The 21,318-nt window shown below is 41.0% G+C and overlaps 1 protein-coding gene across 1 annotated transcript in view; it reads left to right on the top strand.

The window, feature by feature from the left end:
- Positions 1-21,318, top strand: part of DMGDH (dimethylglycine dehydrogenase) — a 61,607-nt gene that overhangs the window by 10,919 nt on the left and 29,370 nt on the right. Inside the window, exons 4-13 of the mRNA XM_015419604.1 lie at positions 2,135-2,299; positions 5,349-5,553; positions 10,331-10,579; positions 12,408-12,606; positions 15,217-15,386; positions 15,712-15,865; positions 18,032-18,197; positions 19,666-19,796; positions 20,381-20,598; positions 21,017-21,174. Coding sequence (XP_015275090.1) covers positions 2,135-2,299; positions 5,349-5,553; positions 10,331-10,579; positions 12,408-12,606; positions 15,217-15,386; positions 15,712-15,865; positions 18,032-18,197; positions 19,666-19,796; positions 20,381-20,598; positions 21,017-21,174 — 1,815 coding nt within the window. The remainder of the gene's footprint in view (positions 1-2,134; positions 2,300-5,348; positions 5,554-10,330; positions 10,580-12,407; positions 12,607-15,216; positions 15,387-15,711; positions 15,866-18,031; positions 18,198-19,665; positions 19,797-20,380; positions 20,599-21,016; positions 21,175-21,318) is intronic.

Below are 21,318 nucleotides of genomic sequence, written 5' to 3'. Positions count from 1 at the left end.
CAGTGACTGGAGCTGTGAACAGGCAAGAAAAGGCTCCAGGTTTGAAAAAAAATGTGAAATCCAAAAAAAGGGTTGTTTTTTTTTTTAAAAAAAGGAAAATGATAAAAAGAGTGCCTGTAGCTTTAAGCAATGGATTCCCTCAGTGGCTGTTGCTAGGCTACCACAGAATTCCAGGCTAGGTTTATGTGAGGAAAAAGGAGGGGTCAGGGCCCTTTCCAGACCTATTTTGGGCTTTGAGGGAGGACCCATCAGGGCCTAGCTAGGGTTGCCAGCTCCATGTTGGGAAATTCCTGGAGATTTTGTGGTGGACTCTAAGGAAAGCGGGGTTTGGGGAGGGGAGAGGCCTCAGCCAGATATAATGTCATAGAGTTCTCCCACCAAAGCAGTCATGTGTTCCAGAGGGACAGATCTCTTTTTTCTGGAGTTCAGTGTAATTCTAGGAGATCTCTAGGTCCCACCTGGAGGTTGGAAACCATAGGCCTGGCAGCAACCTTTAAGTGACTTAGTACCACTCGTATGACTCAACTAGCTCTCATTGCTTGCTACTATTGAACAGCAGCCACCCTATGAAAGCCAGTGTGGTATAGCAGTTAGAGCTTCAGAGTAGGGTCTGGAAGTTCCAGGTTTGTTATGTCCGCTGACCGCCACTAGGCGCCAACGACTTATACCAGAACTTGGCTCTCAGAGACAATAGGGACTAGGATCCTGAAACCTCAAGTGGTCACCAATAGGAACCTTGGCGGGAAGTTTAAACGCTCCAATAGGACCTGTGGGTGGTCCACGGGAACTGTATATAGTTGGCCGCCTGGCCGGTATTTGTTTGTTATGTTGTGTACTAGTAAACATGTGCTGACAATTACGCTGTTTCCTGATCATTCAATGCGTCGAACCCACTACACAACAAGGTTCAAATCCCTTTCTTGTTGCACATACTAATCTACCTCACAGGGTTGTTATGTGGGTGAAAAGGAGGAGAGGAGAATAATGTGTGCTTCTTTGGTCCCCACTGTGGAAAAAGGCTGGTTATAAATGAAGTAAATAAATAGTAAATATAGCTGAAGGTGGGAGGCAAATAGAATGTAGGTTGGTGAATGGCTGAGCAGGAGAGAATGAGGCAAGGAACTGTGTCACCACACAACTGAGCCAGAGTTTTCCTAGGCAGAGGTTGCTTGGGGAGGGACAGCTTAAGACAGCAAAGCGTGTTCTTTAGGTTTTTGTATCATATGAATATGTTTAAGATAGACTAGGGTCTCTGTTGTATTTAAATCAATATATGAAGACACAAGTGCATATTAGTAGAGTGTGTTTTGTTCTAACATGGTGTTTCTTTACGTTTGTCTAACTACCTGGAGGTTGGCAACCCTAGGAGAGAAGGAAGCAGGAAAGGGGGAGAGGCTATGAAGGCTTTCAGGAAAATGAAAGTGGAAATAGTGGGGGGGGATGGGGAAATGTATGCCTCCCACTGCTGCAATTAATTCTGGAATTGTTATAAGTAGTGTCTAGAAGGTTGCTGAAATCCTTGACAGAGAATGAAGGAGCACATGGAACTAAAAAGCTCAGTGAGGAAGTTCATCACTGCATCGCAAGTTTTGAAGTGTAATGAGAGATCAGATGAGTTTTGGCATCAGCTGAGAAACTTGGTGAAAGTCAATGTGTGATGCCCCTTACTCAAGTCACTGTTCCCTTGAGGAGCAGCCAGAAAAGCAAAGTACTGCCATCAATCAGCTCACACTATTAAATTGTGCAGGCTAAGCAATTTGCTACCGAGACAGTTCACATGGCAATTATGTTTAATGGTCAAAGCTTTTTATTAAATTGATCTTTTATTTTTTTAAAAATTCTTTAGTAATCAAAACAGAAGGGCTTGCTCATTCAGGCTTCTTTTTTATGTGTCAGTGCGAAGACTAATGTGTCTAATCAAATGGAAAATGTGTTTCAGTCCTTGCAAGATATGAAGAAAGTGTTTCCCAAAATGGAAGTGTAAAATATGCAAACAAATCTTTGAGAATTAATGCTGTTTATGACATTTCTGTCATAAACTTCTGTAGACGGTTCTAAAGGTACAGTTTTTTGCAGTTATGCTAAATAGGTATTCTGTATTTGTAACCTGATAATCTTTTCCCATTTCTATTAGGCTGTGGGGTTTCATCAGCCAGGAAGTATTAGAATTGCTTCAACCCCAACAAGAGTGGATGAACTTAAATACCAAATGTCTCGTGCTGGTTGGCACCCAACAGAACAATATCTTATTGGGCCAGAGAGAGTGCAAGAATTATTCCCTTTATTAAACATGGAAAAGGTAAAGACATGCAATTGTTTTATTTAGAAGGAATGCAAAGTGTATCATACATGTAAAGGAACATGATTTTAGGATTAACAGTTTCTTTTAATTTTGCGAAAAGTTATTTTGTGATACATCACAGCATGGCTCTTGAGGGGAGCTTTGCCTTCCAGTTGAAACAAAGAATCATGAAGGTGAAGGGTCAGCTATTTTACATGAAGTAGTTGTTATGGGCAGCATATCTTAGTGTTGGTGCCATTTTCCTATATCCAATTTTTAAAAAAATATATTTTTATTTGTTTTTAAATCATCATTAACAACAATGAACATCAAAAGCATTAAACAAGCAGCAACAAGAGATCAAGTCGCATCAAAAGCTTATTATGTAGCAGTAAAAACTATTTTAACATTTTTTGAACATTTATCAAACAATTAGAAAGGGTAAGAAGTGCTGGTAATTATGCTACCTCTGTCAGTAAGGCAAGTGTGAGTACTGGATTAGGTCTGGATCTTAGATGTAAAATATTTTTATATGTAACTCGGTGTGTACAGTAGAAAGCTAGTGGAAAAGCAAAGAAGAATAAGAAGTGTTAGTGGGAAGAAGTTCAGCTTCTGTCATGTACTGCAGCCATGGAAACCATGTGCGTACAAACCTATATCCAATATCCAGCTCTATGTGTAAATGAAATACAAAAGTGCTTCAGTCCAGGTGAGAAAGGTGGGGTGGGACGTCTAGCTACAGTTGCTAAAATGTCTAAGGCCAGTGTTCTGTAGGATATGCTGGGTGCCAAATCAGGACTCAAATGACAGTTTATCGCAGAAAGATCAGCAGCAGCCAATAGTGTGTGTGCTTGTTCAAGACCTCAACTATCTTTATCAATGTCCTGGTGGATGACCTGGCCTGGGGATGGACAGAGGGAGTCCTACCCTGTCGATTCTCATTGACTTCTCAGCAGCTGTCAGTACCGTTGATCATGGTATCCTTCTGGAGTGCCTTTCCAGCCTGGGATTGGGGGAGACAGCTTTTTGTGGTGGTTTCAGTCATACCAGGAAAGTAGATTTCAGAAGGCAGAGCTGGGGGGACTGCTGCTCAGCCCCTTGGCTTCTGGCATAGGGGGTCCTGCAAGGTTCCATCTTGTTGCCCCCGCTTTTAAACATCTACCTGAGACTGAAGTCTGAGGGTGAAGTCGTCCAGAGATTTGGACTGGGCTGTTGCCAATAAGTGGATGATCTTCAGCTTTGTCTCTTGCTTCTAACAGGTCCCAGGGAGGCTGTGGAAAGCTTGAATTGGTGCCTGGAGGCAGTTTTGGGATGGATAAGGGTTAATAGAGTGAAGCTTAATCCTGGCAATATGAAGGCGCTGTTGGTGGCTTGAAGGACTGACCTGGATATTGAAGTGTTTTGGATGGGTCATGCTCCCCCTAATGGAGGAGGTTCACAGCTTGGGGGTGCTGCTGGACCTAGGTCTCCTACTGGTAAATGGCAGTGGTGGCCAGAAGTGCTTTTCATAAGCTTTGGCTGGTGAGCCATCTGCAGCCTTTCCTGGATGATGTGGTGTATGCCCTGGTAACGTCTAGATTAGATTACTGCAATGTGTTCTGTGTTGGGTGTCCAGAAACTTCAGTTGGTACAAAATGCTGCAGCTAGAATGTTGACTGAAGCAAGTTCTAGAGACCATATTACTCCAGTCTTCTTTCATCTGTACTGGCTTCCAGTTGGTTCTGGACCCAATTTAAGCTGTTGATATTGACTTTTAAAGCCCTGTACAGCTTGGAATCAGCGTACCTTAAGGATCACCTACTCCCATATGAATTGTCTTCTTCGGCAGCTTTGCTTTAAGTGCTTAAGTACCGGAGGCTAGGCATATAGCAACCCAAGAAATAGTCTTCTCGGTTGTGGCACCAAAACTGTAGAATTCCCTTCCTAGGGAAATTTGTCTGTCCCTGTGTATTATCTTCTGCCAGTAGGTTTCATTTGATATTCCCCTGTTAACCCACTTTCCTGTTTATGTTTTTGGTTGTTTATATGTATGTAAGTTGGTTTTAATGTTTGCTAACTATTTGCCACCTTGAGAGCTGTAATTGGGTGGTAAGGCTGGATACAAATATTTTAAATAAATTAAATAAAATAATAAAAATAATAAGCGGGGCAGAGCAGACAGGAAATGGTGGAATAAAGCATGTATCCTTAATTGATATGCATTTTATTTATTATTTCTTGCATACTTCTGGTTTTACAAATGTTAGGAAGTTCATAAGATTTTGGTTAGGAGTAGTCACCTGTTATTCAGATGGGAAAATACAGAACACTATGAGGAGCTGTATTGAGAGATGTTGTATTATAGTGGCATTTAAGGAGCCTCATGTTTATCCTTCCCTAGCCACCCAGAAGAAGAAGAAGATGGTTCTACTAGGTTTGTGGGCTTCTTGGAACAGTATAGCCGGCTGCAATTGGAAACAGGATGCTGGATTTAATGGCAATATTGCCTTATCCAAAAGGTCTTTCTTATATTCCTATCCAAATGATATATTTAAAGCTTTCTTGCTTTTTAGGTTTTCTGATGGCTGTTCACATACACAGCTACCTTGTATATCATTTCAATGTAGGAACTTATTTGACATTTCATCCAACATAGATCTTTATTTTATTTTTTGCAATTGATGAGGCGTACCTATTTTTACTTCCTTAAGCTCACTGAAAGAAAGGACAGCATAAATATATTTAATAAATAAATAATTTTGGGCTCAATCCTTCTGCTATTGAACTGAGTTATCAAAGCATCTGCTGATTTTAATGGCGTCCAATCGCAGCCCATGCTTTACGCTGAAGAATGCTGTATTTGCATAATTATAATGGAATATTCATTTGGATTTATTTTTGAAATCTTCAGTCATTTAATTTGTTTTTGTGGCAGATGCTGAATGTTTCTTTCCTAGTAATTACCCACATCTGCTTATTCACCATTCAGGAAATTCTAATATTCCTGTCTCCCTTATTTTTTGTTGAATTAAGATGAGAAATGAACAGAATAAAGCTGATTTCATTGTATTGTGTTTAACCCACTTAGGTTTTAGCTGGCTTGTACAATCCTGGAGATGGTCATATTGATCCTTATTTGCTCACTATGGCCTTGGCAGCAGGCGCCAGGAAATACGGTGCTCTGTTAAACTATCCAGTTGAAGTAACTAATCTAAAATCTAGATCTGATGGAACATGGGAAGTTGAAACTCCACATGGGATAATTCGAGCAAGCAGGGTTGTGAATACAGCTGGTAAGAAATGAAAGATATTTGATGTCCCTGGAAGCTAAACTACAACAGCAAAACCCTTTGCCAGAATGAGTTAGGTCATGCTAAACATCGATTGCATGTTTATGCTGTAATGAATACCTTGCAGAAAACACATGATTGATGATTTGCAACTAGCTAGTGGCCTCTAGAATATGCAGTGAATATTTTTCATTTTTAATAGTTTTAGAATCGTAGAATGACATGCTGGGGAAATGTAATACTAAAAACTGGACCTAATTTCTGGGCATGTTCTGGAGTAGATAAAACTTACTGGGGATAGTTTGCCCTGTTAGTTTAAAAGTAGATGAAATGAATTTCACTGTTGTACAATTCCAGTGCTAGAAATTATAGATTATGGAATCACTTATTTAGCATTACACATAATTTTCAATTTATTCACCTAAGTTACAATAGGCTTCTAAATATTGTGCAATGATTACTGTGTAGAAAAATAGCTGGCCTGTCTGATCTCCATCTGTGAATCACAGCTTCTGGATGTACACAAAAGCTGTAGGATGTACACAAAAGACTACATTCCCTGTACCACCTGGTTTTTGTACATGCTTAGTCCTGTGATCCCCAACATAGCCTTCACTGATGGTCAAAGTGGACCCATCCTTCCCTGTTCACCTTACAGGATCCAGCCCATTGTTTGGGGGCAGTTTTCTCCCCATTTTTACTATGTTGTGTAACATTTTGTTACCAACTGCAAATAACAGTGTTTTATTATTTACTTATATATTTATCAAATTTATATGCCACCCTCCCTCCAATTTGGGGCTCAGAGCAGTTAACCACAAGTTATAAATACAATTATAATAAATACTGTAGATACATATGAACAGATAAAATTAAAGCAGTAAAAACAACAATAATCAAACTAATCAGATGGTGATGAGTCTTCCATATCCTTCTCTAGAGGAGAGGAGACGGGGAGGCCAGGACTGCTGGCAAACCGTTGGTGTCCTCAATCATAGACTTGGTGGAACATGTGACATCACTGTAGGCCTTTTAATTTGTTTTGATAACTTATTAAACCAAAGACATACTTGTGTAGCTCTAATGTTCAGCCAAAGGTTACATTTAGAGCTAGAAGTGATTAATGACCAGGGTCAGCCTGAGTAAACACAGCTATGAAGAGAGCATTTTCCCAATGCTCTCAACAGCCAATCTTTTTTCTTCCTTTCAGACCCTCCTTTCCAAATAATTTACCATGCCAGTCCCATTGCTAGGTTAATATTCTTGGTAGCTGAAGGGATGGATCTAAAGATTTTCTTCTACCAGCATAACAGCGCTAGTGGAACAAGGAAAGGGAATAGAATAAACTTTGAGTCCAGTAGCACCTTTAAAACCAATAAAGTTTTATTCTGGGTAAAAGCTTTTATGTGCATGCACTCTCCTTCGGATATCTGAAGAAGTGTGCCTGCACATGAAAGCTTATACCCAAAATAAGTTTGTTTTTATTGTTTTATACTCAGAATAAAGCTTTTTCTGTTGCTTCAGACCAACATGACTACAGTGATGTCCCGTCCACTTCCCTCTTCTTCATTTTTCTTTCCCTTTTGTGACTGAGCAGCCCTAGATACCTGTTTTCTTGTTTCCTGAAGAATTCTGGCTGTGCCACCCTGTCAGAGTATAATATTTTGGTTGTTTGCTTGGCCCAGGAATTTGAAGGAAGGAATGGGAGCCCTCTTTAATGTATATACTTAAATGGCACTCGAGAAGTTTTTATATTTCGAATTAACAAAATATTTTATTCAACATAGGTGAAAACAGGGGTAACTCAATAGAGATAACTCTGAGGTAAAATCAGTACATGCACAGACTTTAGTTCTAATGTTTCAGGCTAATGAGAGTTTCTTAAGCTTTTCACAGTGCCTTTAATCTTTATGTTGAGAGGCTTTTGTTCCAGTGTTTTCCCCAGACACTTCAGTACACTTCTTTTGAGTGTTCTTTAATTCTTTTGGTTTCCAGAAGGCTTGGTACACCCTTCCCAATTCCCAAACCCCTTCTCTTGATCAATCCAGTTCAACAAGAGACCTGTTCTACTGGAAGATCCCAGGGGGAAGAGATCTGCTTTGGTTACCTGGGCATCACCAGCACACAGTCCCCCGGCTGCTCAGGAGAACTTGGCGGGAGACCCCTCCCAACCCACCCATGGCTTTGGGAGGCAGTGGGGGGTGGCAGCAATGAGTACAGGGCCGGCCAGCTTGGAGGCAGCCAGCACCACTGTGCATGTAGAGCAGTGAAAAAAAGTCAATAAAACAATGAGGGAGGAGAGCTGAAGAGGATCCTAGGTGAACATTGCTGATGGGGCATGAGAACGGAGAATAGGACACTGTACCTTTAAGAGAAAAGGAAAGCAAGAAGTCGCTCTGATGCCCTAAGAACACACACACACATACCTGTCATGGTTCAGTAAAAAAAATTCACCAGTGACCCAGATTTAATGATAAACTCATCCCTGAGTTAAAACGTTGTTAGTTAAAAAAATAATTAAAGGCCTTTTTTTTTTTTGCAAACTGTACCTGCCCACCACAGGGCTTGAACTGAAAACCTTTGTACGATGAGCACAATGCTTAACTGGCTGCTTTGTCTAAGATGAAGAGAAAGCCAAACTTTCAAATCTCAAAACTTTTAACTGCAGACCCAACCCCTCCCTCCCTCCATGATTCTGCAAAAAGAAAGGGAAGGGAGGGGGAAATCCAGGCCCACACATGCAAGACTGACACATTTGGGAGCAGGGAATCCCCTAGTCCTTTATATTTACTGATTCCTTCTTATGCTCTCTCTGGCTTTTAAAAAGTTTGCCTGAGCAGGAGGACACATCCTCTTTTGTCTTCGGAGAAGGAGGGAAAGAAAACAGAATGGGGAGGGAGTGTCAACCTAAAGAGAGAGAGGTAGAAATGGGGGGGGCAGTGGGAAGCACTTAAATACCCACAGAAACAATTCTACTTTAGAAAGGATTCGTGATTTGAAAAGCTGTTGAGAAGAAAGAATCGCAGCAAAAGGAGTTTTGGTAACTGCAGGGTAACAGTGTGGTGCAAGTTGTCTGAATGCAGATTCCTGTAAAACAATGCAGAATCAAGAAAAAGCCCTGACACAAACCAGAAGTGAAAGCGGGAAGGAATGCAGAACAGAAGAATAGGATGCACTCAGAATCCAAGGCAAAATACAGGTGGAGAAAGGTCCTCAGTCACGGAGGTAGAATATAAAATACTTTTCTCAACTAAAGGAAAGTCCAGTAGCAATATAGTAGGTTGAACAATACCAACCATGTTGTCAGTATTAACAGGTATCATCAATAACTGAAACTCAGCCAGCAAAATTGGACAAGAGGGGACTCTGAACACTTCTGCAGTAACTTCTATGGCCAAAGCAGAGTCCAAACCAGAACTGCGCTTAGCTATTTTATCGACAGAATACCCCACAAAACTGTCACTCAGCAGATTCTAAGAAGACGGGAGTAAATCTAGGCTAAGTGCTTTTTAAATTAAAATTAAACCTGTACCCAGCCTCATATGTTCAGGAGTAGTTCACAGTAATATCACAAAAACAGTGAAAACTAATATTTTGTTTATTTATTTGAATATTTATAAACCTGCCTTTCCCCCAGACATTTCAGGACCCAAAATGGCTAACCACAATATGAAAACATTTTGATAAAACAATAAACACTAAAACAACAGTTATAAAAAGATGGTAGAAATCAAATTAAAAACACCTTATGCTCTCATCAACCAGGTATTTCTGCTTTGCCCAAGCTCTCTGGCATAACTGTGTCTTATAACCTCACCAGAAAGCCAGGAGGGTAGGAACCCCCTGACATCTTCTGAGACACTGTTCCATAGAAGTGGAGCAGCCACAGAAAAGGGGCCATGGGAGAACATGCCTTAGACATTGGGGGTGCTGATAATAGACTGAGGAAAATGGAGCTGCCTCATGGGAACATGGACAGAGAGGTGATTTTTGCACAGAGAGGTATTTCTTCAAGTATGTGGCCACAGGTCATGAAGGACTTTAAAGGTGACCACCAACACCATGAACTGGACCCAGAAACTGATTGGTGGCCACTGATAGTACCTCAGAATAGGAGTGACATGGTCCCATCCGTTTGCTGCCGAATAACAAATGGTCTGCCACATATTCTACCAGCTGCAGTGCCCAGATTGTCTTTAAAATGTCTTCAACAGCAGCCCCATATTAGAGGGCATTACAGTAATCCAGCCTTGAGATAACTGAAGCAAAGATCAGGCGATCTTCAAATAGGGAGTCAATTTCCTAACTACATATAGCTGGGAAAAAGCATTTTTCACTCTCCTGGACACCTGTTTCTCCAGCAGGAGACAAGGGTACAGCAAGACAACCAAGCTCTTAACAGTCTTTCAGCAAAAGCTGTGTGCCCTCCGTAACAGTAAGAACAGTCCCATTGAAGAAGTGACCTTTCTAACCAGAATAATAGCAATAATAACAATAATGATATACAGTGCCTTTAATATTCACACACATTCTTTCATTGTAATCCTTACAATAGCCCTGTCATGTAGGCCAGGACTATTGTGCCCATTTTGCAAATGGAGAACCGAGACTACAAAGTGAGTTTCTGACAGATATGAGATTTGAATGAGGGAACTCACGGATCACAGCTGATTCTGATAGCCAATAGATATGAAACTCCCTCTTGCTTTTTACCCCAAAATATTTTCCCTTTTCAATCCCTCTATTCTAATATTTTTATTTCTTTCATTGTGTTTCATAGGTTTCTGGGCTCGTGAAATAGGCAAAATGATTGGACTGCACCACCCACTCGTACCAGTTCACCATCAATATGTTGTAACCACAACTATCCCTGAAGTGAAAGCCCTGAAGAGGGAAGTGCCCGTGCTTCGTGATTTAGAAGGTTCCTATTATCTAAGGCAAGAGAGGGATGGGTTTTTATTCGGCCCATATGAAAACGAAGAAAAAATGAAACTACAAGAATCCTGGGTAGAACATGGAGTCCCACGAGGTAACTTCTATTTATGAAAATATCTTCGGCTTAGATTCTATGCTTTCTTTCATGAGCAGAGTACACCTAGAGCCAGAGGAACACAAGCCAGACTTTGTGTACATTACTGCCAATCCTATTATTTGGTGATGATAAAACTGTTTTTTACACCAGCATAGTTTATGTCAGGTGTTCCCCAACATGGCACCCACCAGCACCTTTCCTGGCACCCACAAAACACTTTTAGAAAGTAGGTGGGGGTCACGTGGGTCTTCTGAGTGGCCACTGGAGATCTGCTAGGCTGGGCAGATTAAAATAACTTTGTTTTAACAGCAGTTGCCACCACAGTGTTGGTTTTATTCTATTTCATTCCTCTTTCCCAGTGTATTTTTAAAATCACCCCTTCTTTCCCTGATCTTGGGCTTCCTCAGTATGCATGGCTCCACCTCGTGCAGCAGCTGTTTTGTGGATGTGCCCATCACCCTGTGTCAGAATTCCAAGTAATGCCCACAGGCTCAAGAAGATTGGGGACCCCCGGTTTATGTCACTGTGGCTATGGTAGCATCCAGACCCAGTCCAGCTACTGGTGGCAGTGGTGTCATTATATTCCAGAGCTGTGAACAACTGGGTGGCACAGCAACTTTCGACAGATTGCTTCATGTGAAGGGAGATATAAATGACTGCATTTGTTGTAGCAACTTAAGTTTCTAGGTGTCTTCTTTTTAAAATAGTAAGATACACTTTCCAAGTAGCAGTAAAATAAATTGCCTGACTTTCATTAGCATACCTTATTTGGGCAGAACTCTTTAGTGACTGGAATCTGTTAGTACATTATACACAGGCCTCCATGAAGACAAAAAGCCTTTTGGAATCACCATCATCTTGCTTCAGTTTTCTTGAACCCCGTTTGCAGTTTTCCAGAGCAAAAGTCTACAGCCTTTTGTAATTCAAAAGCCAAACTCCACCAAAATTCAGAGCAAGAGATCAACAAAGATACAGTATAAAAAAGCTTGTTTTCATAACTGAAAATATACAGCTTAACCAGTTTGGTGTAGTGAGAGCCAGTTTGGCGTAGTGGTTAAGTGCGCGGACTCTAATCTGGGAGAACTGGGTTTGATTGCCCACTCCTCTACTTGCACCTGGCTGGATGACCTTGGGCAAGCCATAGTTCTGATAAGACCTGTTCTTGAAAAAAGAGCAGTTTCTGTCAGAGCAGGGGAAGGGAAAGGAGTTTGTAAGCCGCTCTGAGACACCTTTGGGTAGTGAAGGGTGGGGTATAAATCCAATCTCTTCTTCTCCTCTTAACATTATTAATAATTATCTTAACATTAATAATAATATGAATAATCCATAAAGTTTCTGCAGCCCAAACACTGGTTGTTGTCAGTCCTTTATTAGGAAGTTGGACACGCAGAGTCTCACAATATTCACAGGAGCACCCTGTGTGATTGTTTCAATGCACTTGCAGAAATCTGTGCATGGTTCACTCTTGGATTACTGGCAACAGTCCAGCTGCATCATTTGTCTTTCTGTAAAGCATCTCTAAGAAGAATTTTAATCTCAGCTTTGCCTATCATTCCTTTCACATATAGTTTATTCTAGCATCCCACCTACCTCTCCAGTATACCTTAAAGATTTCAATTTCTTTTCTTTTTTAAAGAATATTTGGTTCTGTACTGATCTGCATTTGGCTCTAGAGCAAACTCCAATTCCAGAGTGCAAAAGAATATTTTCTCTGTGCACAATTTCTGTCTGGTAACATCTGGGTGTATAAGAAAGTGATTTTTTAAAAACATATTTATATAATGCCACTTTCAGAGCTAACAAAAACATAATGACTTTTTAAAAGGTTTTGGAAAGGAGCTTTTTGAGTCTGATTTGGACCGAATAATGGATCATATTGAGGCTGCCATGGAAATGGTCCCAGTCCTGAAACAAGCAGAGATTATTAACGTGGTTGCAGGTCCCATAACTTATTCTCCAGACATTCTGCCTATGGTGGGACCACATCAGAGTGTTCGAAATTACTGGGTGGCAATTGGTTTTGGGTGAGTAAATCAGTCTCTTCAGTAAGACTTTGACTCTCTCTAGTCATACAAAAAACTTGTTAAAATTAGATTCACTAATGTTGATATTCTCCTTTCTGTTTATCCCTATTATCCACATTTCACATGTTTTGTTGTTGGCTTTCTGTGTTTTTCTTTCTCAAGCTGTTCCCATTTTCTCTGCTTTTTCTTCTGTTCTGGGACCTTGCATCTTTAAAATCAATGTTGTGCTTCTTGCTAACTACATATTTGTTAATATACCACTAATAAGCAACATAAGTAAGCTACTTGTAAATATCTTACTTAAGTTACTTAGAAGTAACTTGCAAGCACAAAGAGATTCCTCATTCATCATCTGCCTGAGAAGATAGGCATGTAAATATCAGACATTTATACAAAATACTTTTCCTTGATGAAGGTGATCTCCTGTAAAGGGGAAAGCTTGTACATTGTCACTTATGAAGTGCATTTGAATTAGCTGAGTACTTTAAACATAAGTCTGATCCATGTACCTGTAACAAAATAAACCCTTATACTATATTTCATAAAGGCTACTTAAAACATGACATTTTTCATGTGTTTGTACACTGAAACAAACACTTTGCATAGCTCCAATTAGGAAGAGAGAAACATAATTTCATTAACAAAGAAGTCAGTCAATCTGGTATCCATATAGAGAGCTGAATGGTGGTTTTTCAGGTATAATATTTAGAAAGCCAAGACTCATTTGAATTTTTTTACACTTTTTTTTTACACTTAAGGCTTTTCATGCCTTGGCCAGGTTGGCTCAGGTGCACCCCTGCCAGCTGGCCTGGGGACACCCCCCTCCCACGAGCAACACAGGAACACCCTGAGCAGCTGGCTAAGCAGTGGCTGCCCGTTCCACCTAGCCTGCAGCTGTGGTGCCTGGGTCTTGGGGGGGGGGGGCGACCCATAGTAGTAAGGTGACTTTCTAGTTAGTGTGTGCCAGTGGCTGTAATCTTGCTCTCAACCTAGAGTAAAGATTCCAAAGTATCTTGAAGGCATCTTGATTGAGTTTTTCATAGGATGGCCAGAAAATTTAAACAGTGTTGTGCATTTATCCATTGTAGTGGTGTTTAAGATTTGTAGTGAGTGTTTAAGATTTGGCTTGTACTAGTCAGTACTTATTGCCAGTGGTTTTGAGTAAAGGATGCACATGGGACTGAGGAGAGACTGGAGCAGTGAATGGAACTGGAACCCAGGTTTGTATAAGGGCGTTCCTTCAGGTACAGGGATTCCAGGCCGTGAATGTCATTAAAGTCTAGTTCAACTCATACTCTTTTTTGTTAACTGTGTAAACAGAACACTGAATACGATTTCAGCCTGATGTAACTGCAGCTACTGCAGGGGACCTGTGAAGAGTCACAGTGTGGGGGGATCTCATTTTCTCCTGCTGGTCCCCTCCCCATGATAACTCTGCTTTCCCTTCCAGTCCCCTGTTTCTGTGCCTCACAGCCCCATGTCCTCTTTGTTTTCCCTGCTTCTCTCCCTCTGTCCTGGCTACCTTTTTTCAGCCTCTCCCCACCCAGTAGTCATTCCCTCCAGCACCCTTGGGCCATATGTGAAATTAGATATAAGACAAGATATTAACTTTTTATCCTCCAAGGCACACATGGTGGTTCTCTTCCTATTTTATCCTCACAAGGACCCTGCAAGGTTGGCTAGGGTAAGAGACAAGGTGAACTCATGTCAGAGGAAGGACATGAGCCCAGATGTCCTCAGTCCTAGTCTGACCCTGTAACCATGGCTCCTCCTTGCTAGTTTCACTGCGTCCTCTGTTTTCAGAGCTGCTTAATCTTTAGTTCAAAATCTAATGGGGCTTTGTCCAGCTTGTGTTGTTTTTACCTGTAATATATTATGCCTCCTCTCCCAGATTCTTAAATAGGAATAGTTAATAATTTCAGACCATCAGAATGCATTTGCCTCTCCGAATCCAGTGGTCTCTGAAATGTTTGCCTTTGAGCTTGTAAGTCCAGTGTTCAGAACATTGCCCTGTCAGTACTTTGACCTTGTAACACTGTGGTGGTAGCAACTGGCAGAACTCCTATCTTCACTAAATGTCTGATAGGATACCTGCATTCTTTTCCAAGATCTTTATCAGATCTCTCTAAAGCATGTGTTACTGCAAGGCATTCCCCCCTCCCCCCTTTATATTAAATAGCTGAGTGCACTGCCTACTTTTGGGGCAATGCATTGTAAAATAAGGAGCTCTACTCCTGTTACATAAATAATAAACCATGTGACTGAAAGTAAGGGTGGCATCAGTTTTGTGGCTGGCCTGGCCTTCTGTAGAAGTCATTTTGTGGCAGCCATTTTGCAGCTGCAGCCACCACACTGTGTCAGAATTCCAAAGGTACCTGCAGGCTGAAAACCACTGCTGTATGTTGACATCTGGCTCTGGGAGGCTAGTATGAGCAAAAAATCAACACGCTGTATATTTTACTTGTTGAACTTGCCTGTCATTAGCAAAGCTAGACAAATTATTTCTAGGGGGAAAATGAAAACAAGGGGAGTTCAATAATCTTCAAATCCTATGTTGAAATGTTATTTGAAATAAATTAGCAAGGGTAGAATGTATATATTTCCCCCCAGATATGGCATAATCCATGCCGGTGGCATAGGAAAGTATCTCAGCGACTGGATACTCAATGGGGAGCCGCCTTTCGATCTCATAGAGTTAGATCCAAATAGATACGGAAAATGGACAACCACACAGTTCACAGCAGCAAAAGCAAGAGAGTCTTATGGATTTAACAATATTGGTAAGATAATTATTTATAGATTTCCCCCATCTTGAGTAAAAGATACATGCCCTGATTTTTTTTTTGGGGGGGGGGGGGTTTCCAACACTTTCTGCGCCAAAAGAGGGCAGGCCCTGTGTCTGCATTGCCACGTAGTTTGCTGAGTCAATTTACAAAATGCATACTGTATATAAGTATATCCTTACTATTGTGGCATTTTACAATCCACAGAGAAGTACTGTGTGTAAACAGTACTGGGAGGCACATATGCAAAAAGTTATTTCATATGTTTTATCAGGCTGATGTGTAACATCTAGTGTAACTTTTTTCCCCTTTACCTTTATAGTTGGGTATCCTAAAGAAGAAAGGTTTGCTGGGAGACCTACAGAAAGAGTCAGTGGACTTTATGAAAACCTTAAGGCGAAATGTTCCATGGGTTTCCATGCAGGATGGGAGCAACCTCATTGGTTCTACAAACCTGGTGATGACATTGGATACAAGTAAGTGAAATATAGACTTTTATATCTGTATTGTGCTGGAGAAAAATTATACATTATAATTTAGTAGAAATAGGTGCTGTCATCTATTTATGTTTTGGAGCTTTCTGTTCATATATTTTGAACTGTTTGGAAAAACATATATTCTATTCAGGCATTTCACTTAAAAACAAAATACGCCACCTTTCATCCCAATGAGCATTCAAGATGACTCACAATAACAAGGTAAGGAATATAATGAACAGCAACATTGATAGCACCAGCATTTTTTTTAAAAAAACATCATTTCAAGCTGCAGTGAAATTTGCTCAAAATGAGAAAACACCTGGGTACTGAAACCCATCACGAAAGGCAAAAATATAGCTGACTTTGCCTGGTGCCTAAATTATGACAATGATGTTGCTAGATGAGCATCCCTTAACATGGACTTCCATAACCAAGGTGCAACCACCAAAGGCTGCCTTTTCAGCAGATATCTTCCTGTCCTTCAACAGCAGAGGCATCTGGAGAAGGACCTTTGGTAATGTTCTCAGTTTGCAGACTCATATAGGAGAAGGCACTATTTCAAATACACTGGTTCTAGATCATTTAGAGCCTTAAAAGGATGTCTAAATAACCTACATCATCAAGGAATGTTTGGGCTGAATTGCCACCATCTGTTCAGGTACCTTGACGAAACAGGATATTAACAACAGGCCAATAGTTAGAAACACTGTTATTCTCCTGGGACGATTTCTACTTTAATACAGTTGGAATCACTCTTACTTTGAACAAATATACACTGGACAGCCCAATCCTGAGGGTTGCTGGGGTAGTAGCTGCCAGTCACCTATGTAATAAGATCAGCGCTGGTCCGATCCCTGATTCCCTATTAACGTTCCATTGGAGAAACAAACACCATGCACCCCTCTGCAAGGCAAGACCATATACCGAGTGTGCTGGAGTCCACAGCAACATCACCAACATCCACCAGACACTGGCACCCAATGATGTCCCTCCAAGTGGTATACACCAGTGTTGCCAACCAATGTCTGTCAATGCAGCCACTGCCCCACTACACCAGTCCCCCCTCCATAGAGTGCCAGAAGGCAGGGAGGGAAGACCCAGTGACAGTGCAGTCAACACAGGCATGTGGCCTGAGCATCCCACCCCCCATAGATAGGATATCCAGCCAACCCCTTGACAAGGTTCTGAATGGCAGCAAATGTGCTGCCCACGCACAACTACCCATGCTCCAAGCTACTCACACCCTTCCCCTGAAAACAAAAAAAGACATAAAACAAAAAAAGATACAGAAATGCATAGCCCCCACATCCAAGACTAGCATCCTAACCACTGGGCTGAGACGGTAGTGGCAAAGGGGGTATACCATCCAGCAGTGGCAACCCACTGCAGCTCCGATGCCACCACCAGCCATATGGGGCCAAGCACAGAGCATTGCAAGGAGAGGAATTGCATAGCAGAAAGGCCATGGTTTGATCCCCAGTTGGGGAGAGGGCAGAGGCAGGCTGGCTTTTGCTCCTGCAAACCACAAGAGGGGGAACAGGACGGCCACTTTAAGAAATATGTGTGTAAAGCAGAGGTATACAATTTTAAAAATAAATAAATAAATGAAAGTTCAGGACAAGCCACTGTGACTGCTTTCTGCTTCTTATAGCAGCTGCCCATTTTGCTTGGCTTTTAGTCAATGGGGGGGGAGTGTTTGTGAATTTCCTGCATTGTGCAGGGGGTTGGACTAGATTACCTTGCAGGTTCCTTCCAAGTCTGTGATTCTATGCATGCCCCCAATCCCTGGCATCACCTTTTCAAGACTTACAAGATGAAGAGGGAAGGCAGAAATTATTCTCAGCTATCATTCTGCAGATGTGCTGTAGGCTCAAACCCTGAGAAACTTGCTTTCAGAACGAAACAGACTAAATTGCTGTGATTGATTAGGATCTGTAATTGAACTAATACTACTATACCTATTTTGTTATTCTGGGGAAAGTAGTTGATAAACTTGAACATAATGCTGATCTGTCTCTTTCCAAGTATTTCTAACAAGGAAGAGAACAGGGATAAAACGGAATTTCAATATTACATTGTGTTGACTGGGCTACTTTACAGATATGTTTAAGAAGTCCTAGCAGGGTTTTTTTTTTTTAATGCACTTAAACATTATTTTTCTAGGCCTGGTTTTCGACGCACAAACTGGTTCGAACCTGTGGGTCGTGAATATAAGCAGGTGATGGAAAAAGTGGGTGTGATTGACCTTACTCCATTTGGCAAATTTAGCATCAGAGGCCGTGATTCTGTTAGACTTTTGGACCGTCTGTTTGCAAATGTGGTTCCAAAGGTAAATGGAAACATAATAACTATATCTAGGATCAGATCCCAAGCAATGTGAAAAAGTTTCGTGAGTGTAGCCTCATTCACATGAACTACGAAGGGTACAGAACCTCAGTATGGTGAAGAAGTGGGATCCTGGTGCACCTTCATCCTGGTGCACCTGTTCCATCCCAGGGCACTCCTCGTGTCCATACTTTGGGCATAATGTTGAGATGGGGTCTTTGCGTTTCATGTTCCTTCAGTCTGTGGATTCTGTAATGGTTATTTAACCATCCTTACCAGTGGGTGGTGCTGTTGCACATCTGAGTGTGGGTTGGCTCAGTACTAGTTCTCATTGTTCTGTGTTCTGAGAACAATGAGAGAGTTTAACTCTCTCTTTAACTGTTGCAACTAGAAGCTGTTCTGGAGACCACTTAGAAAATTTTTATAATTCATTATTTTATGAAGAAACTCTTCCAGTTAGAAAATCAACAATGCTGTGGAGACTTTGAAGCACTCTTGAAAAAGCAGGGCTTAAGTATGCCCTGACCTGGATGGCCCAGGCTAGCCCTATCTTGGCAGATTATCAGCTTTGGTCAGTATTAGGATGGGAGACCAGCATGGAATACCTGAGTCACTAGACATACAGGCAACGGAATGTCTCTTGCCTTGAAAACCCTGTGGGGTTGCCATAAGACAGCTGCTATTTGATGGCCAAAAAAAGAGGCTTGCCTAACTCTGTGAACCTCAAGGTCGCTGTTTTATTACAAAGAAACTTCAGGAACAGAATGGAAAGGTAAATTGCTGAATTACAAGTTATTACAACTCTTGGAACAAAAATCTTCCCAGGACTCAACAGGGACATTGGTTTCCTATCTCATTACATATGCTAACTCATTCAGTCCTCAAATATGTATTCTCATACAGAGGAACTATACATCCTCTGTATTTTAGTGTATTTCTTTTTCAGAATAGTATATTAGAATACTGAATGTAATAAAAGGAATATTGGAATCTTTGGCTGACATATAACACTATACCCACCTCAAAAAAAAGAAGAAGAAAATGCTGTTCAGTGACCTCCATGCCTGAAAGGAGTGAATGGAGAGTCTCAATCTTATTTTGACATATTTATTGCTATACAGCTGTTGACATTATAACCTTTGTTTGTTATTTAGTTTTGTCTTCACATATCTTAAAACATCTTCATCATGTTACATGTTAATTTGCTGTTCAGCCCCACCTATAAGTTTGACCCTTACTTTCCTTCCAACGTATTTGAAAAAGTGTGCGTGCACACAAAAGCTCATACCTTGAATAAAACTTTGTTGGTCTTAAAGGTGCCACTGGACTCTAAATTTGTTCTACTGCTTCAGACCAACACGGCTGACGACCTGGATCTATCTGTGCTAGATTGCAGAAGAAATTTGCATCAAAGATTTGCAAACTGTATCTACTGTACAATGTTTTAATTTTTGCTCTTTTTAATTTTACAGGTGGGTTTCACAAATATAAGTCATATGTTGACTCCAAGAGGTAGAGTTTATGCTGAGCTTACAGTCTCTCATGTGAAGGAAGGGGAATTTTTGTTAGTTACTGGTTCTGGATCAGAGCTTCATGATTTGAGGTAAGTATACAATATGCCCACTCAGGTTTTAAACATCCTTTGTGGTTCTTCTCGGTATGTGGAAGAGGTGACTGTTCAGGAAAGTCAAAACAAAGCTCACCTGCGCACAAGCATGTTGGGGCTTTCTCAGTCAGGGCTGAGATGATGTACAATTAAACACACTGCAAGTGTTTGTCTTTTTCCAGAAGAATTTATTTATTTACTTCACTTATAATTGCCCGTTCTTACTGAGAGGCAAGGCTGTTTACATAATAAAAACAATGAAATCAAAACAGTATAATACAGTTCCCAGAAGTAGCTTGGTCCTGGCTTAGTTTTTGTTCACCAGCAAGAATCTGGGTTTGTTTAGTAGGCTGAGATGGACTGTTATATGTTAGATGTAAAGACAAGGATTATTCAGATAAAGAAAATAACAGGCACAAGGAACAACTTGGGTAACAGTTAAAGTTTGGACATTAAAACGTAGATTGTAAACATTAGAGCTGGAAAAAAATTATGGTCATCTCCCCCCCACAACTGTTGTTGGGGGGGGGGACTTGTCAGATTTAGCAGTGAAATGCTTAATTTTAATAAACTCTATATAGATGGATTGAAGAGGAGGCTGTGAGAGGACAATATAAGACTGAGATAACAAACGTTACAGAAGAACTAGGAGTCCTTGGAGTAGCGGGTCCATATGCACGGAAAGTCCTCCAGAAATTAACAACAGAGGACCTCAGTGATGCTGCATTTAGTTTTCTACTATCCAGGAGCTTAAAGATTTCTGGTATTCCTGTTACTGCAATTAGAATTTCGTACACAGGTAAGTGGTGAAGAAAACAGGGACGGTTTCAAAAGCAGAATAACTTTTTTTTAGTATTTGTGCATGCGTGCGTGACTTCTGGCAACCCCTAGTGGGGCTGGGAGGCAAGGACGTTCAGAGAGGTGACTTGCTGCCTGCCTCTGTGTCATGGCTGTGGTATTCCTTGGAGGTCTCCCATCCAAGTACTTGCGAGGTTCGGCCCTTCTTAGCTTCTGAGATCTGACGAGATTGGGCTTGCCTGGGCTATCCAGGACAGGGCCAACTCGTACTTTTTAAAGTAATGCTCTCAGGCCAATTTCACTGTGCAAAAAACACCCTTTTTCATTTAATGTCTGTTTTCCTATCAAACTTGTAAGTTATGATAGTGACAAATTAATTGTAGATGTATTTCAAGATGTTAATCTTCAATTTATAACAGGTGAACTGGGCTGGGAGCTGTACCACAGACGAGAAGATTCTGCAAGTTTATACTCTGCCATCATGGAAGCAGGCCAAGAAGAAGGAATTGACAACTTTGGGACATATGCACTGAATGCAATGAGGCTAGAGAAGGCTTTTCGTGCCTGGGGAGCAGAGGTTTGAAAATAGCAGTGTTATTTTTTTCCCCTCTTTGTTATTTATGTATTATTTTGCTAGGTTTTTAGTAATTTGATGGAAAATGAGAAAGGAAGGGGCAATGAGTATGATTAACTTGTTTATTTTACAGAGAAAAATGCTTTC

This window comes from Gekko japonicus, unplaced genomic scaffold (genome assembly GCF_001447785.1).
Source record: "Gekko japonicus isolate JY-2015 unplaced genomic scaffold, Gekko_japonicus_V1.1 scaffold206, whole genome shotgun sequence".
NCBI classification, from domain to species: Eukaryota; Metazoa; Chordata; class Lepidosauria; order Squamata; family Gekkonidae; genus Gekko; species Gekko japonicus.
Note: the sequence above shows the minus strand (reverse complement) of the source record. Positions and strands in the feature narration are given on the sequence as shown.